Source organism: Taeniopygia guttata, chromosome 10 (genome assembly GCF_048771995.1).
Source record: "Taeniopygia guttata chromosome 10, bTaeGut7.mat, whole genome shotgun sequence".
Classification (NCBI taxonomy): domain Eukaryota; kingdom Metazoa; phylum Chordata; class Aves; order Passeriformes; family Estrildidae; genus Taeniopygia; species Taeniopygia guttata.
Window position 1 is genome coordinate 2,748,038 of NC_133035.1, and position 18,132 is coordinate 2,766,169.

General features: G+C 51.4%; 1 protein-coding gene across 1 annotated transcript in view; it reads left to right on the plus strand.

Moving 5' to 3' along the window:
* The first annotated feature begins 3,931 nt into the window (after positions 1-3,931).
* Positions 3,932-18,132, plus strand: part of NPTN (neuroplastin) — a 43,119-nt gene continuing 28,918 nt past the window's right edge. Inside the window, exon 1 of the mRNA XM_072933964.1 lies at positions 3,932-4,322. Coding sequence (XP_072790065.1) covers positions 4,235-4,322 — 88 coding nt within the window. The 5' untranslated portion in view covers positions 3,932-4,234. The remainder of the gene's footprint in view (positions 4,323-18,132) is intronic.

Sequence of the window (18,132 nt, forward strand, 5' to 3'; positions counted from 1 at the left end):
TAACCATGAAGGATGTATGAATATGCAACAAGTGTATTGTTTTAAGGGTGATTTTTGGGACTTAGTGTCCGAGAGCATCCGGAAGTCCGTAATTCTTGGCTTTTTATTGTCTTGCAATTGTCCTAACTCTAAACTTTATTACTCGAATTGTATTATTATTTTTATAATCATTTTATTATTATTAATCTTTTAACATTTTAAAAACCAAGTGACTGGCGTTTTTCACAAGAGGAACACAAGTGACAGCTGAGTTATGCAACTGTGGAGAGAAACTCTGAGCTGGTGAGAGAGGAGGGGAAAAAATTCCTCCTGCTAAGTTGGGCTGGGGCCTGTGGCAGAGTGAGTCACCCTGAGCTGCCATGGTTACGGAGCGAGGATTGCTGAGCAGCTCCAGAGCTGCTCCCAGCGCTGCTCACTCCTTCCAAACTTGGAAAACAGCACTGGAGGTAAGGCCTAATAGCGAGTGGGAGTCTGCAAGGAGCAGAGTTACAGCGAAATCCTGGGAAAACGGCGGGCAAATGTCGGAATCTGAGGTATTATTGATGATCCCGAGATTGTAGAAAGTCTCTGTCTTTCAGCCCCGCTGCCAAAGCAGAAGCCATAATTGGTCTGTGCTGTTTCAGGGTTGTTTATTCTGTTTATCTCTAACATGTTCTGCTGCCCTGCCGCAGCTCTGTCCTGCAGGGCAGCGTGTGGGGCTCTGCCCTCAGTGGGATGGTACAAACATTAAATACCACAAACTACCTGTGCTGGATTTACAATAACGTGCCAATATCTGTCACCTACGTTGGACAGTGTGTCCCCAGCCTGAACCAACAGAAAAATGCCAACACCACAGTGAAACATGGAGGGCATGAAGAAGGAGAAAAAGGACAAGGCACACCCAATTTCCTCCATCTTGTCCCCTTTGAACCCCTAATCTAGAATCCTAAAATTTTACTTTTGCACCCGTGCCACACTTAATTATTACTCATATCAAACACTCAGAGCTTGTAATTCATCCTGTAAGATTGAAAACTCTTTTCCATGGACAGAGATCACAGCCAGTGTCTCTGGGGGCTCTGTCCAGGGGGGTTCCTGACCCCTGCCAGGGTCCCAGACCTGCCAGGGCAGCCAGAGGGAAGCCCTGGATTCCCACAGGCAAAGAGCAGCGTGAGGGGCAGTTCTGGGTAAAACTGCATTTCTGGGTCTCTGTTCCCCTTTTTGTCTGGTTTGCAAGGGCTGCTGTCAGGGCTGTTCCACACAGAGGGGAATAAAAGAGCCACGGTGAGAAAAAGCAGGGTAGTGTCACACAGATGAATCAGCTGGCACCAACAGTGAGTCATGGAAACGCACCGTGGAAATTCTCCAGCGCAGTGGAATCTCTGAGCACATGGAAGCTGGCATCCCTGGGGAGCCAGGGGGAGCCAGGATGACGTGGAGCATCAAAAAACTGCTGTTCCTCACGGGTGACCTCGCCCCTGCTGTCCTCAGCCAAGTGCTGAAGCGCTCAGACAGGGATTTCAGCAGGGTTTTCATGGAAAAAGTGTGCCTGGTCCCTGCTTTCAGTGACTCACAGCAGCAATAAAAACATGTGAAGTGTGTTTGCTGATGGGCAGCTGAGACCGACCTGGGCAGGGTGAAGGAGGAGGGAGACAAAGTCAAGAAACCAGGACAGTTTGGGCTGTCCCCACCCATTATTTCCCAGCCCACCCCACTTTGGGCACGCTGGTGACACAGAGCTCTGCAGAAAGCTGAAAATCTGATCCTGAGGATTTTCTGCTGGTTTTCCCCCCAGTCTCCTTCTCTGCTGGTCTGTCCCACAATCTCCTACAAGCCTCATATCTCCCCACCATCAGCTGGGCTTAAGGGCACAAAACAAAGCAAAAGCAAGCAGCAAATCTGACCTGGCATCTGTGATTTATAACAGGAAAATAGAGAAAAGCCACCCAGAGCTCACCAGCAGCTGATTTCCAGCGTGCCTGGCTTGTCCAGTCATCCAGGAGTGAGTTTTTGTGCTCTTTGCCCACAACTCCATGGCTAACATGGAGTTACACCTTTGCTTCACGCGGCCTTGGTTTCCTATTTGTGCAAAAATGACACAGCCCTTGAAAAATCTTTTGTATGGAAGCATAGAAGTGATGGATGGAATGGTGTTTAAAATTATATTGGTGTTTTGTGGGTGCGCGGACCTTAAGCTGAACAATTTGGGGTGGAATTGGGTTCCTCTGACACGCTGCAGCCGCTGCAGAACGGCACAGAAACTCCTGAAGTGAGTATGAACAGGGCTAAATACCAGCTCTTACCTTGTACTCACCAGTGTTGTAAGCCTATGAAGAACAGAAGTGAGGAGGAGTGTGGTGCTTCGCATATCCCAGCCAGAGGGGCTCCACCATGGCGTCTCTGAGGGGATGGATCCTTCAGGGGGGCTCTGCCATGGCGTCTCTGAGGGGATGGATCCCTCAGGCGGGCTCTGCCATGGCGTCTCTGAGGGGATAGATGCCTCAGGCAAGCTCTGCCATGGTGTTTCTGAGGGGATGGATCCTTCAGGCAGGCTCTGCCATGGTGTTTCTGATGGGATGATGGATCCCTCAGGCGGGCTCTGCCATGGACACCCTAAGGGGAAGATCCCTCAGTTGGGCTCTGCCATGATGTTTCTGAGGGGATGATGGATCTCTCAGGCGGGCTCCACCATGGTGTCTCTGAGGGGATGGATCCCTCAGGCAGGCTCCACCATAGCAGCTTGAAGGGTCAGATCCCTCAGGTAGGCTCTGCCATGAAAGCCCTCAGGGGCAGCTGCCTCAGGTGGGCTCTGCCATGGCGCCGTCTTTGTCCCTGAGGGAGGGAGGATGCCTCGGTGGGCTCTGCCATGGCGCTTGCAGGAACTGATCCCTCAGGAGGGCTCTGCCATCTTGCCCTCAGTGCCCCTGAGGAGACAGATTCCAAATCTCCACCATGGCACCCTCAGTGCCCCTGAGGGGACAGATTCCAAATCTCCACCATGGCACCCTCAGTTGCCCCTGAGGGGACAGATTCCAAATCTCCACCATGGCACCCTCAGTTGCCCCTGAGGGGACAGATTCTTCAGGTGGGCTCTGCCACGGTGCCTCTGAGGGGACACATCCTTGGGAAGGGGCTACGCCATCCCACTCTAAATGCTCCTGGCGGGAAGCTGCCTCAGGTGGGCTCTGCCATGGTAAATCTGAAGGGACGTTTCCCTCAGGTGGGCTCCGCCATGGTAAATCTGAAGGGACATCTCCCTCAGGCGGGCTCCGCCATGGTAAATCTGAAGGGACGTTTCCCTCAGGCGGACTCCGCCATGGTAAATCTGACGGGACGTTTCCCTCAGGCGGACTCCGCCATGGTAAATCTGAAGGGACGGTTCCCTCAGGCGGACTCCGCCATGGTAAATCTGAAGGGACGTTTCCCTCAGGCGGACTCCGCCATGGTAAATCTGACGGGACGTTTCCCTGAGGCGGGCTCTGCCATGGTAAATCCGAAGGGACGTTTCCCTCAGGCGGACTCCGCCATGGAGACCCTGAAGGGACGTTTCCCTCAGGCGGGCTCCGCCATGGTAAATCTGACGGGACGTTTCCCTCAGGCGGACTCCGCCATCGGGACCCTGAAGGGACGTTTCCCTCAGGCGGACTCCGCCATGGTAAATCTGAAGGGACGGTTCCCTCAGGCGGGCTCCGCCATCGGGGCCCTGAAGGGACGTTTCCCTCAGGCGGGCTCCGCCATGGCAAATATGAAGGGACGTTTCCCTCAGGCAGGCTCCGCGGGACGTTTCCCTCAGGCGGGCTCCGCCATGGTAAATCTGAAGGGACGTTTCCCTCAGGCGGGCTCCGCCGTCGGGGCCCTGAAGGGACGTTTCCCTCAGGCGGGCTCCGCCATTGCGCTCAAGGAAAGCTGCCTCGGGCAGCCTCCGCCATGGCGCCCCTGAGGGCACGGCAGAAGGGGAGAAGGGGCAGCTCCCCGCCGCCTGGGTGCCCCTGTCCCACCGCCAGCTCGGGAGCTCGGCAAGGAAGAAAAGCCCCGGCACGGACCGGCCGCACGGGGCCAACATGGCGGCGAGGGGCGGGCGCTGGCACAGCCCGGCCCCTCCCGGCGGCGGCGTCCCCCGCCCCGGCGGCTCTCGCGAGAGCGGCGGCGCTGCGGTAGGAGGTCGGCGGAGAAGGACGGACGGAGCCGCCGCCGCTCCCGCCGCCGCCTCAGCGCCTCGCCTTCCTCCTCCTCCTGCCCCTGCCTCGGCAAGATGCCGCGCTCCGGGCCGCTCCCCGCCGCCTTCTCGCTGCTGCTGGCGACGGCCGCGCTGCTGCCGGGCCCGGCCGCGGCGCAGAACGGTGAGCGAGGGCGGCGGCGGCGGGGGGAGCGGGGGGGCCGCGTTGCTATGGCGGCGGGTGCGCTGTGGGCAACCCCGCGGGTGGGGGGCGACCCCGGGTTTGGGGGGAATCCCTGGAGATTTGGGGCCCCTCAGGGGAAGGAGGAAGGAGGAGAAAAGTGGGGGGGGACAGGCTTGGCCCCCCCCCGGTTCCTCCTGGGGCGCCTCGTGCCGCCGGTAAAATGGAACATCTCCTCATCTCCTCCCGCCTACTGAACCTGCATCTGCCGGGCCGCCTTAAATCATTTATAATGCAATAAAGCCCGTAGTTCCTTAGCAACTGGAGAGGTCCTTCTGATAGGAGAGTAAAAGAAGGAATTAAGGGGAAAAAAAAGAGAAGAAAAAAAGAAACAACCAACCCACCACACCCCAAGCCTTCTCCGTTCCTTGTAGGCTAGCGTGAGCTAAATCCAGCGCGGCTGCCTCCTCCCCGGCGAGTTCGCAGCCAAGTGCATGACAATTAGTGGCAGAGCGGAGCGGGGCCAAGAGGCTGCTCCAGCCGAGCCTCCTGCTCCAGGGAAATCCCGCAGCGCCGGGGAAAATGCCTCTGTGCTCCCGGAGATGGAGCTGCTCCCGGGGATGGAGATGGAGCTGCTCCCGGGGGGATGGAGATGGAGCTGCTCCCGGGGGGATGGAGATGGAGCTGCTCCCGGGGATGGAGATGGAGCTGCTCCCGGGGATGGAGATGGAGCTGCTCCCGGGGGGATGGAGATGGAGCTGCTCCCGGGGATGGAGATGGAGGTGCTCTCGCTGCAGCATCATGGTCAGCACTGCTCGGGCCTGGGGAGCCGGCAGGGGCAGGGAGCTGGGCTGGCAGGAGGAGCCGCTGGGAAAACCTGCCCAGGAGGAAGGGCTGCCTCTCTCACACGCCAATTCCACGCTAGTTTCACCATTTCGTCCTCCTTTCTCTCTCCTTCCTTTCTGCTCTGCTGATAATATTCAGTCCTAGAGTTTTCCGGCTGTTGAGGTCCTTGGCTCTTTGCGCCGCCGGGAGAATGTCACAGCCTGGTTTGGGCTGGAAGGGACCTTAGAGCCCATCCCACCTGCCAGGGACAGGGACATCTTCCACCAGGCCAGCACTGAGCCTCTCAGGGTGTTTTTCAGTGATATCTAGATGGGAAAAATACTGTCCTGGAGATCCCAGGTGAGAATTATCCCCCGAGCACGTGCGGATTTTGCAGCGTGAAGCCAGCAGCGAGCCTCGTGTCTCTGTTAACCCGAGTTTGGCATCGGCACTGGGAGTGAAGCCTGGAGGCTCTGCAGAGTGAGGCAGTCTGGGCAAACCCTGCTGGAGCCGTGTGGGATTCAGAGATCCGGGAAGGGGCTGGATTGTGGATTAAATTTGGTTCTGTAGCACCGCTGAGTTCCCAGAGAAATTCCAGCCTGGGGAGGGAAGGAGTTAAATGGAAATGGGTCGCGTGTTCCGTGCAGGGAAGGTGTCAAGTGCCGGCAGCTGGGATGACAATCCCGAGTGGCTGCGGGACGCTGCAAACATTTGTTTGGCAGCACTTGGGGGTCTGGAGGCCAGCGATAAAGTGAATTTTGGGGAGAGCTGCAAAGGGGCAAAGGATCTTAGCGTGAGGGGGGATTGCAGCCCGCTGCTGTGTCCTGGAAGCTGAATAATTGTTATTTTGAATGAAGTGGTGAGGGAGAGTTTCTGTATTGCTCTGGGAGCTCACACAGGTGAGTGAAAATCTGCTTGGGAGGGGTTGGAGCACCCCAAGCCAGGTGAAAGGTTGAGATCTTTGTGATTTAAGGTTTATTGCTGCCCTAGTTTTAATGTAAAAAGGCCCTGCTGCAGGGGAGCTGGGGTGTTTTCAGCAAATAATGGCCCGTGGGGAGCTTCCTGCAACAGAACAATTCCTCTTTGGGTGGAGAACAGGTCCAGCGTTTCCTGCATTGTGGCTGTTGTTCAGATCTCCTTTGAAAACGCTTCTCACCTCTGGGTGTGTGCTGTGAGGGGCAGGGGAGGATCCCAGAGGGCAGCAATTTGTTATCTTTTATTGATGTGCAACCTTCGGAGCGATGGAAGGTGAAAAGTCCAAGGGAGGGTGGTGGAGGAATGGCCACGGGGCTGTTGGAACTCACCTGCAGCAGAAAATCCCAGCTGCAATGCTGAGTGTTTGTGGGGAAACAAAAAAAAAAAGCTTTTTTCCAACCTCTGACAGCAGATCTGCTGAATTCCCAGTTATTTTTCCAGACTTAATGCAATCCAGAACATTTGGAGTCAGGCTCACCTATGGATTTAAGCTTGCTTTAAAACTGGGAGGAGAGTTTTGCTTTGAAAGGTTTTACTTTGAAAGGTTTTTATTTTGAGGGTTTTATTTTTCTGGCGGCTTTATTTTGAAAGCTTTGCATAAACACCTTGAGATCTCAGGGAAATGTGGCAGGAATTGAACTGTTCCTGCATATTCTGCTGGGAAAATGCTCAGTTTCTGCTCAGGGCTTGCATCCAGAGCAGAGTTCTGATGGAACAGGGGGAGAGATGGGGAAGGATGAGGAGAAAAGCTGGAAAAAGCCAGTCAGGAATATCTGTGTTTAACCTGCACTTCCTCAGGGCAGCTGTTGGAAAATCCCTTTAATGCTTCCAAGCAGGAGGGGAGGAAAACACGACTTTTCCATCATTGTTTCACCTTTGAAATATCTTTATTTCCAAACAAGCAGCTGGAAAAGCAAAGGCTTCAGTGCAGTTAAAGGTTATTCTATTGTCTAAAATTGCTGCTGGGGCTGCCCCAGTCTGGGAAATCTGCAGTGGTTTTTTAGCACAGCAACACAAGGGTTGGAGTGGGAGCAAGCTAAAGTGCAGAGAATTCTTCACCCTAAAATTGCTTGGGTTGTTCTGAGCTGGGCATGAGGGCAACTAAAACCAATTTAATTCAGGTGGTGCTTGTTCAGTTCATCCTCGGCATGGATGGAGAAGGAACTAGCTGGCTAAAACCAGAATATGGATTTTCTGTTGGCAGAAACCAGCATAAAACCAGCAATAAATCAGGAAAATCATCTAAGATCGCCCTGAATTCTGAAAATGAATTTCTTCTTGAAGGAGCCAGTGCAAAACTTTGCTTTTATCCTTGTTTGTGCCTGCTGAGCCTCAGCGCCTGAGCTCTGCTGTGCCTTTTCCTGGTGCCCAGATAAATGTGAGCATTTTTGGAGCCTGAGTGTGGGCTGAGCAGCGAGGAGAAGGCTCAGAGTTCTCTTCTGCTCCTCCTCCTCCTCCAGGCAGGATCTCCCCTGCTCCTGCTGCTCTCCCAGGTCCTGCTTTATGTCCCCAGCACAGCCCGAGGTGGCTTTGTCACCCTCTAGATCATGGATTTTATTTCATTATTTGATTTTCATTGCAGTTATTGCAGCTCCCGAAATTCACACACGTGCTGCACTTGGCTCCAGTAGTGATATTTTATTTTTGGGGGGATTTTTCTCTAAAGCAGGACAATTCCTGTGGCCACGTTCCTCTAAAGTTTGGTTTTGGTTAAAGCAGGAGGTGCAGCAGAGCACAGGGAGCCCTCACAGCTTGGCTCTGCTTACCCTAAACCCTTTTTTCCATTTTTTAAATGTTTCCCAGCAGAATTCTTCTTTCTGGAGGCTGGAATTGGGCTGGCTGCTGTGGGGTTCCACAGTCTGATCCTTTGGATGTTTGGGCATGGGCTTTGTGTGTTCAAACTCCTCAAAACAGGAATATTTGGGAATAAATAGTGACTTTTTTCCCAGTTAATTCCAAAATACAAATCCTGATTTGTGTAAAGCTGGAGGAGGGAGCTTGGCTGTTAAAACATGACAAAGCTCCATCAAATCCAATATCCAATCATTCAAATAATGATAATTACCTGTGATTTTATTTTCGTGATCATTTATTCTCACTCCAGGTTAAAGATTTGTTTGATTCCTGGCTCTGATTGGTTTGTTTTTGGTTTTTTGGTTGGTGTTGGTTTTTTTTTTTTGGTGTTGGAAATGTGCACTATGAGACATTTTTTTAGAGGAAAATAGATCAAAATGTCCTGTTCTGGTTTGAATAAGCAAGAAAAAAGGGCTTTTTTGCTCTAATTCCTATAGTTTTGCATTCCACGTTTTAAAATCCACTTCAGTGTCTGGTGTAGCTGCTCACATTTTGGGGGTACTCACAGGGATCTTCCACTGCTTTGGAGACCTAAAATAACACTTTATTTATTAAAAAAAAACCAAACAAACAAACAGTTACAGCATTTGTGTTGCTAGAATAGGAAAACGAGAAGAAGGGGGAATACCACAACCTGGAAAAAATGCAATTACCCCAAAACCTCAGCTGGGAGCACATGGAATTGCTTGGGAGAACTGGCCGGGAACATTTTGGGAATGCTGAGGGTTGGGTTGAAGTGCCCAGGGAAGGTTTTTTTGGCAGTGCAGCCTGCAAGAATTCGGTGAGGGCGGACAGCAGGAGTTTGCAAAAAACAGATGCTCGGAGGAGCATTTTTAAACCTGAGCGTGCAGCAGCTCGGCTCAGCGCTCCGGGGGTGATTTTGTTGGGAAAAGCTTCGGCTTCGGGCTGCAAATGGGGCTTGAATCGCTGTCCTTTGGAGCTGCTTGGGGGAATTAAACGGTGCTGGAGGGGTTTGAAAGCAGCTCGGAAGCAAAGGGCAGCTGCTCTGTCTGCTGGCTGCTGAAATCCCTGCAGGTGGTGGGAGCTGCTGGGTGGTCACAGCGTTAGAAAATGCCTAAAATAAAGGTTGGCAGCTTGGTTTTGGTCTGGTCTGGCCAGGAGGATCATTCCCAAATTTCCTCCCAGCACGCTCAGGACTGAGCCAGTGATGCCTTGGGAAGGCTGAGCTGGAACAGAGACCAGACTGAGCTCAGGAATAAACAGGGATTTATGAAAAGGATCTCCTCAGTGGATCCACCTTGGGCAGCACCAGAGCCCAGCCAGGGCTGCAGCCAAGGTGAACCAAAATGGTCCCAAAAATGGAAAACTGGTCATGAGGTGTCTCACTTTTATGAGTTCTGCTCCATTTGCATATTGGGGTTAATTGTGCAATTACAGCTTTAGGTTATGAATCCCATCCTGCTTGTTTTTCTCTCTTCAGTCAAAGATTGCAGCTGTGCATGGGATCAGGGATTGCAGTTCTGCATGGGATCAGGGATTGCAGTTCTGCATGGGATCAGGGATTGCAGCTGTGCATGGGATCGGGGATTGCAGCTGTGCATGGGATCAGGGACTGCAGCTGTGCATGGGATCAGGGATTGCAGCTCTGCATGGGATCAGGGATTGCAGCTCTGCACGGGATCAGGGACTGCAGCTGTGCACGGGATCAGGGACTGCAGCTGTGCACGGGATCAGGGAGTGCAGCTGTGCACGGGATCAGGGAGTGCAGCTGTGCACGGGATCAGGGAGTGCAGCTGTGCACGGGATCAGGGAGTGCAGCTCTGCATGGGATCAGGGAGTGCAGCTCTGCATGGGATCAGGGATTGCAGCTCTGCATGGGATCAGGACAGGATCAGGAATGCTGTTTGTGCTCTTGGGGCTCAGGTTTGGATCACTGGTCCTTGGTCTCAGCTAGAACAGGAATTGTTTTGTCTCTCTGCTCTGTGAACAGAGCTCACCATCCCCTGACATGAATCCCAGACCCGCACACTAAAGCAGCACAGAATGTGAAAATACAAAAGCCAAACCTGAGGCATCACTCTGTGCCCTCAAGCAGCAGCAAATCCCTGTGTGTTACCTTCAGTGCAGAGTTCACCCAGAGCCTTTCCAGGGAATTCAGTGCTGGCAAGCAGCTGATTCACATTTCCCCAGGATGGTTTGGGTTGGGAGGGACCTTAAAACTCACCTGTGGGTAGGGGCACCAGCCTGGCCTGGGACTCTTCCTTCAATCAGCCCCACTTGCTGAGGGATGGATCACACAGCCCAAAGGGACAGACTTGCATTTCTCTGCTCCCAGCAGGAAAATGCAGCAGAGCAGGCAGGGCCCGGCTCCCCAACTCCCACAAAACCAAGGAAGAGCCACCAGGAGATCCCAGGATCCAGAGGTAGCCACAGCTTCTCTGGGAGTTCCATCCCACAGCCTCACCACCGTCTCAGGAGAGAATTTCCCCCCAGTATTTAACCTAAATCTGCCTTTTTTCACTTTTTAGCCATTCCCTGTGTCCTGTCCCTCCATCCCTTGTCCCAAGTCCCTCTCCAGCTCTCCTGGAGCCCCTCCAGGCCCTGGCTCTGAGCTCTCCCAGGAGCTTCTCCTCTCCAGGTGAGCACCCCCAGCTCTCCCAGCCTGGCTCCCCCCTTGGAGCATCCGAGGAATAATAAATAATAATAAATGGCATGGAGAAGATAAAGAGATGTAAATATTTGTGACTGCAGCCTGCTGGCCTGAGCAGAATGAGAATGTTTTTCAGTTTGAGCTGAAGCTGTGCAGTTTGCACTGACCAACCAGCTGGCTTTCCACTTGAGGAGCTGCAGTCACTTCAGGATTCCAGGGAACAAGCTGGAAGTTCATTTTTGGACAGCTCATTTGGATTGGATTGGGCCAGAGGAACCCTGCAGTTCCCTCCTCTCCTGCTGCCACAGAAACTGGGATTGGGAAACCAACCTTTGGGAAGTGTTTCCCAAATCCCAGAGCACCCAAAGGTCTCAGGGCTGTGACTCAGGGCCTGCAGCTGCACTTGGGATCTCCTGGTGGCTCTTCCTTGCTTTTATGGGAGTTGGGAAGCTGGGCCCTGCCTGCTCTGCTGCATTTTCCTGCTGGCAATCAAAGCAAGGCAAGTCTGTTTTTTCTGCTGTGTGATCCATCCCCTCAGAAACAGGAGGGGTTCATTTAAGGTCCAATAAAGGTAAAAAATCCCTTTAGAAAGGTAAAATCCCAGCATGTCCCAGGCTGGTACGGAAATTCCACATGCAGGTGGGATTGGGACTTTGGAATTGTGCTTGGAGAGCTGTTCTGTGGTGCAATTTTCTGGGAGAAAAATACAGGCAGGGTGCCACTCTTTGGGCTTCATTTTGCTGTGAGAAATGAGATATTTGGTGCATTTATTCCCTCTAGCCTAGAAACTTATTTATTTTATATGGCATCCTGTAATGCTGTAGGATCACAGTCACCTCTGGATTCTCCCTTCCAGTGTCACCTCTGATTTTGTGTTTTTGGAAATATTTCAGTTTTATCCCATCCTGCCAGTTCTTTGGGCAGAAGAGTTGGGTACTGGGAGAGCTTTTCTGCTTCTTGTCAGGCATGAGGGTAATTCAGTATTTTAATTTATTTTAATAAGATATTTGTGATTCGATCTTTCCTCCCCCACACGCTATAATGAGCTTTTTGCATCCAAAACCAAAGCAGAGTGAGGACATTTCCCATTTCTCTCCAATTTTGAGGTTGCTGGAATATTGTATTGATGGTTTCCTTGCAGCCTTCATTTGTTGCATTTTTTTTTTTTTTATCTGACAGGGTTTTCAGCACTTTGCTGAGCAGTTCAGAACCTGCAGCAAAGTGCTGAAAACCCTGTCAAAGATAAAAATGCAACCAATTAAAGCTGTTCTCACCCTGGCTCTGAGCTGCCTCTTTGGGGTCTCAGGCTCCTAAAGCTCCTATTTTTAGTAGTGATTTGGTGACCCCAATCTTGAGCCATATGGAGTAAAGGAAAAAAGAAAAAAAAAAAAAGCTAAAAAAAAGAGAAAAAAAAAAAAAGTGGGGTTTGGTTTTCAGGAAGGGGTTAGTGGGAGAATGGAGCCAAAACCACAGGAGGGCACTGCCCTGGTGCTCTCCTGCTTTGGGGCCTGACAAAATGGGTTTAGAATTCCTAAAGGATTTCCCAAACACTGTTGTCATCCTTTTGCCAAGTGAAACATCTCGGAGATGGGGAGCTGCTAAATCAGGATTTTTGGGGGCTTTGTGGAAAGCTGGATTTGCTTGGATGGAAAAGTGGAAAAAGCACCTTTGGTTCAGGACGAGCCTCAGCAGCAAATTCCTGGGGGCTGGCAGAAAAATCCCTCTGTGCTCTGCCATTCCTGCCCCAGTTGGATCAGGTTATCTGTGGGATAAATCTCCAGTGCTTTTGCTGGGCTTTATTCAGGTGATTCAAGGAAAAAAAAATCTTTTAAAGCTGTTGTAAAATTGCTGCACAACTGAATGTGGCCTCAGGGTGCAGAGCATGAGGGACCCTGTGAGGGAACAGCTTTTCTCACTGGGTATTAAACAGAATTCTTGGTCTAAAGCAGAATTCTTGGGTATTAAAGAGAACTCTTGGGTCTAAAGCAGAATTCTTGGGTATTAAACAGAATTCTTGGGTCTAAAGCAGAATTCTTGGGTATTAAACAGAATTCTTGGGTATTAAAGAGAATTCTTGTGTCTAAAGCAGAATTCTTGTGTCTAAAGCAGAATTCTTGGCTATTAAACAGAATTCTTGGTCTAAAGCAGAATTCTTGGGTATTAAACAGAATTCTTGGGTATTAAACAGAATTCTTGGATCTTAAACAGAGTTCTTGGGTCTACAGCAGAATTCCTGGATATTAAACAGAATTCTTGGGTCTAAAGCAGAATTCTTGGATATTAAACAGAACCTTGGATATAAAACACAAGTATAACCTTTTAATTCAGGTTAGGGGAGATGGCTGAAATGAGATTTTCTTTAGGTCACCATTTCTGTTCCGCTGAGATACCACAAAACCCCTGCAGTGTGATTAAACACAATTATTGTTGGTACCATGGTGGTGATACTCATTTTTTAAATTTACAATGAGCAAAGGAAGCTTCTCTCAAGTGTTTCTTTTTTTTTTTTCCCTGCTGCCTCTTTGAAGAATCCAAATCTGCTTGGCTTTTAATTGGATTTTCCTTTTGTTGGGAAAGCTCTGGGAGCTGCTCTGGGAAGAGCTGTGGGGTTCCCACTCAAGCTCGAAAAAGAAAAAAAATGAACATTTTTGGGTTTGTTTTGCCCTTCAGCACAGCAGTGTGTGAGGTGTGAGTGCCCAGGCCAGGGAGGGGATTCCTGCCCGGGGTTAGGATGCATTAATCCATGCAGGAGTGGGACTGCAGCTGAGGAATGGGGAGTGGGTGCCCTGCACAGGTTATTTCTGCCTTTATAATCCAGCAGTGTCAGTGGGGCCTGCAGATCAAAGCTCCTCAGGGCTCATCCAGCTCCCAGGGCTTGGGGAGAAATGGGAATTCTGTTTTCTGGGTGGTGCTTCCCTCAGAAGCCACAAAAAAGGCAAGAACTTCCCGAGGCAATGGCACAATTTACCAAACCCCTCTGGAACCCTGTTCTGCTGCCCTGTCCTGGGCACTGCCTGTCCCCAAGGGTCCCTGGGGGTCCCATTTCCAGCTCCTTCCCTCCCCAGCTCTGCTTCTGGAGCCCCTCTGCTCCCAGAGCTGCAGAATTCCAGGGCTCTGCACCTTGGGAATCTAAAGGCATGGAGTTTATGGAATGCTTCTGTCTTTTTGGGACATCCTGGGTGCAGAATTGTCTTTATCTTACTGCTGACTTGGTACCAAATACTCACTTTAACAGAAGCATGGGAAATCTCAGATTTACCTAAAGCACTTGGATAGGGACTCTGGAATTAAAAATAGATGGATAAAGATGGAGCAGGGCCAGCTCTGACCAACCTGTGAACTCAGACCCACAGCGAGTCCAGTGCCTCAAAAAGAAAATTTCCTTCCACATTTCAATGGAAATATGAAGGAATATCAGTGCAGGAGTGCTGGAGGAGCTCTCACAGGAGACACCAGTTGTATTTCCTGGGTGGGGCTTCCCTCAGCAGCCACAGAAAAGCCAAGAACTTCCCGAGGCAATGGCACAATTTCCCAAATCCCTCTGAGAGCGCGGGGGCAAAGGCACTGCAGGAAATGCAGCTTCCAGCAGCCCTGCCATGCCATGGAGATGCAGCTGGGTGCTCCCAGGGAGCTGGGCTGGATCCCTCCCGAGCACATTCCTCCCTGGGGATTTGTGCCTCCTCTCCCAGGGGTTTGCAGGGATTGGAGCCCCTCATGCTCAGCACAGGCAGGAGCTGCTCCTGCTCTCCCCATCCTGCTCCTCCCTGGCAGGGCAGAGCCCCCAGCAGCAGGCACTGCTTGGGCCTGTCTGAAGGGACTGCAGCAATATTTAGGAGTATTTTGGAATATTTAGGAATATTCAGTGCTGCAGCTGAGCAACAGGCAAGAATCCCTCTGAAGCAGAAAGAGCCGGGGCAGGAAGGCTCCTGGGAGCTGCCCAAAAAATCCACGTTGACAACCAAAGAGCCATTCCCTGGAAAGCAGTGGGGAGGGCTGCAGCTGCAGCACAGGGAGCAGAGCCTGAGCAGGCAGCAGCCTCTAGTTCTCTGCAGCAGCTGAAGAGCTCCAAAAATTGCTTGGGGAAAAATACCCCTAAAAATGCAGTTTTTAACCAGGAACCCGATGTGCTCAGCAGAGGAAATCTGCTGCACAAAGTGTGGCATCTCTGCTGCTTTTTAATCCATTTCCTCCTGCTTTCCCCTTTCCTGTGCCTGGAATTCCATCATTCTCCTGCTGCTTTTTCCCAGTTCTCTCCTGCTCTGGAGAGCCTCAGCTTGGGATCATTAAAGCATCTCTGACCCCATGTCCAGCACTGGGCCAGGATTTCTCACATCAGGCACTTTAACCCCTGCTTTAGGCTCCAGAGGTGCTGGGAATGTGTTATCCCCTGTGCTGCTGCCGTTCCCTCTGCTCAGAGGAATTATTTTTGTGGCTGAGCAGCTTCTCCTCAGCCTCTGTTACATAATCCCCAATTCAGCAAAGGGCATTTCTTGTGAAAGGTCGCTGCATGAAAATGTCCTTTCCCTCCCTCGCCAGGATGTGGAGCAGCTCCTGCTGCTGCAGGGTGAATAAAAGGGGGGAAAAGCAGCTTTGCTGGAGAGAAGCGGGATCAGCCTCCTGTCAGACACATTTGTTGGCTCAGGAAAGGTCAGCGGAGAAGCGCTGAAAAAACCTTTGGTTATTTAAAACCCTTTCACCACACCATGAGAGAGCCAGGCTGAGGATTTCACAGAGCTAATCTTGACACAAAATCGTTTTTATTACCAACCTTTGGGGTGTTTTCAGTGGCTTTGAGGCAGAAATGGAATGCTGTTTCTAATTTTTGGAGACCTTCAGCTGCTGCAGAGTACTAGAGGCTGCTGCCTGCTCAGGCTCTGCTGCCTGTGCTGCAGCTGCAGCCCTCCCCACTGCTTTCCAGGGAATGGCTCTTTGGTTGTTAACGTGGATTTTTTGGGCAGCTCCCAGGAGCCTTCCTGCCCCGGCTCTTTCTGCTTCAGAGGGATTCTTGCCTGTTGCTCAGCTGCAGCACTGAATATTCCTAAATATTCCGAAATACTCCTAAATATTGCTGCAGTCCCTTCAGACAGGCCCAAGCAGTGCCTGCTGCTGGGGGCTCTGCCCTGCCAGGGAGGAGCAGGATGGGGAGAGCAGGAGCAGCTCCTGCCTGTGCTGAGCATGAGGGGCTCCAATCCCTGCAAACCCCTGGGAGAGGAGGCACAAATCCCCAGGGAGGAATGTGCTCGGGAGGGATCCAGCGCAGCTCCCTGGGAGCACCCAGCTGCATCTCCATGGCATGGCAGGGCTGCTGGAAGCTGCATTTCCTGCAGTGCCTTTGCCCCCGCGCTCTCAGAGGGGTTTGGGAAATTGTGCCATTGCCTCGGGAAGTTCTTGGCTTTTCTGTGGCTGCTGAGGGAAGCCCCACCCAGGAAATACAGCTGGTGTCTCCTGTGAGAGCTCCTCCAGCACTCCTGCACTGATATTCCTTGATATTTCCACTGAAATATGGGGGAAATGTGCTTTTTGAGGCACTGGACTCGCTGTGGACCTGAGTTCACAGGTTGGTCAGAGCTGGCCCTGCTCCATCTTTATCCATCTATTTTTTATTCCAGAGTCCTGATCCAAGTGCTTTAGGTAAATCTGAGATTTCCCATGCTTCTGTTAAAGTGAATATTTGGTACCAAGTCTGCAGTAAGATAAAGACGATTCTGCACCCAGGATGTCCCAAAAAGACAGAAACATTCCATAAACTCCATGCCTTTAGATTCCCAAGGTGCAGAGCCCTGGAATTCTGCAGCTCTGGGAGCAGAGGGGCTCCAGCAGCAGAGCTGGGGAAGGGAGGAGCTGGAAATGGGACCCCCAGGGACCCTTGGGGACAGGCAGTGCCCACTGTGACATCCCAGGGGTCTATCCCAGCTCCCTCCTGGGGCTGGAGCCAGGGAACTGCCAGGGCTTGGTTCTTCCTGAAGCTGGGGAAAATCTCCATTCCTGCTTCTTCTGCAGCCAGCAGGTGACACTGGTCGTGGAGCCTCATTTTATAAACCCTGTCCTCGTTGTTATTCCCACTGGAATATTTATGGAACCCCTGTCCTGGTGATTCTTCCCATGGGATAATTGTGGAACCAGGGAACTGCCAGAGGTAAAATCTGGGAAAAATCTCCATTTTTTCTCTCCAGAAGGTGACTGCAGCCAGGTGTGACACTGGTCATGGAGCCTCATTTTATAAATCCTGTTCTTGTGGCTATTCCCATGAGATATCCCAGCCTTGTCCCAAGTCTCACCTGCAGCTCCAGGTGGTTTGTACCTGGGATCCCTGGAATTGTGTTTGGAGCCCAGCCAGGAGGGGGTTTGGGGGAAGGGAAATCCCTGGAGCTGGGGGAAGCCTGGCTGTCCTCCCAGGGGTGTTCCCATGGGCTGTGCCTGGATGTGTTTCCTCAGGGAATTGGGGCTGCTCAGACCAGGTTTTGCACCATAAAAGCGGCCATAAAATACCAGTTGTGTTTCAAAAGTGTGAAGGGAAGCGTTCCTGTTTTTATTCCAGGGAAACATGGATAAAAGTGTCTGGCAGGGGGTTGTGGGAGGGTCTCGGGCTGATCTGAGGCGTTTGTGAGGCCAGAGGACCTTCCACAATCCTTTCCAGTTTAAATTCCTGATTTATAGAACTGATCCCTGTTCAGGAATCCTTTCCAGCCTAAATTCCAGATTTATGGAACTGATCCCTGTTCAGGAATCCTTTCCAGCCTAAATTCCCGATTTATAGAACTGATCCCTGTTCAGGAATCCCTTCCAGCCTAATTTCCTGATTTATGGAACTTATCCCTGTTCAGGAATCCTTTCCAGCCTGAATTCCTGATTTATAGAACTGATCCCTGTGTCCTTTTCCCTGTTCAGGAATCCTTTCCAGCCTAAATTCCAGATTTATGGAACTGATCCCTGTTCAGGAATCCTTTCCAGCCTGAATTCCTGATTTATAGAACTGATTCCTGTGTCCTTTTCCCTGTTCAGGAATCCTTTCCAGCCTGAATTCCTGATTTATCCCGAGGAACTGAGCTCCCTGTGTCCATCTGTGCCAGGAATCCCCCCTTGGGCCCATTCCCAGGATGGCCTCACCCAAACCATTTCCCCTCAGGATGAGTTTTTTGGGATTTGCCCACAAATTTCCTGTGCAGGGAAATGGAGGATGCTGGGCTGGATGTAGGGAATGTTGAATCCCGGTCCTGTGGGATGAATCCTCAGGTTTCCCTGCCTGTGGAATGAGCCCTGGGCCTGGCACAGCTCCTGCATTTTAGATGATGCTCTGGGGCTGGGTTCTCCTCTCTCCCAGCTCTGGGAAGCTGCAGGATGAGAAGGCAGGAATTAAACCCAGGAATTGAATCCAGGGAAAGCTCTGGGCTCACCTGGGTGCCTCAAGCCTGCCTTAAAGCTGCTCTGGAGCTGGCAAAAATTAACAGGATTAACGCCAGTTTTCTCATTTTGTGCTTCCTGGTGAAAACAGAATGGGAAAGCATCGACCCTATGGAAAATGGGTGTGGACAGGCAGGAAGGGTGCTG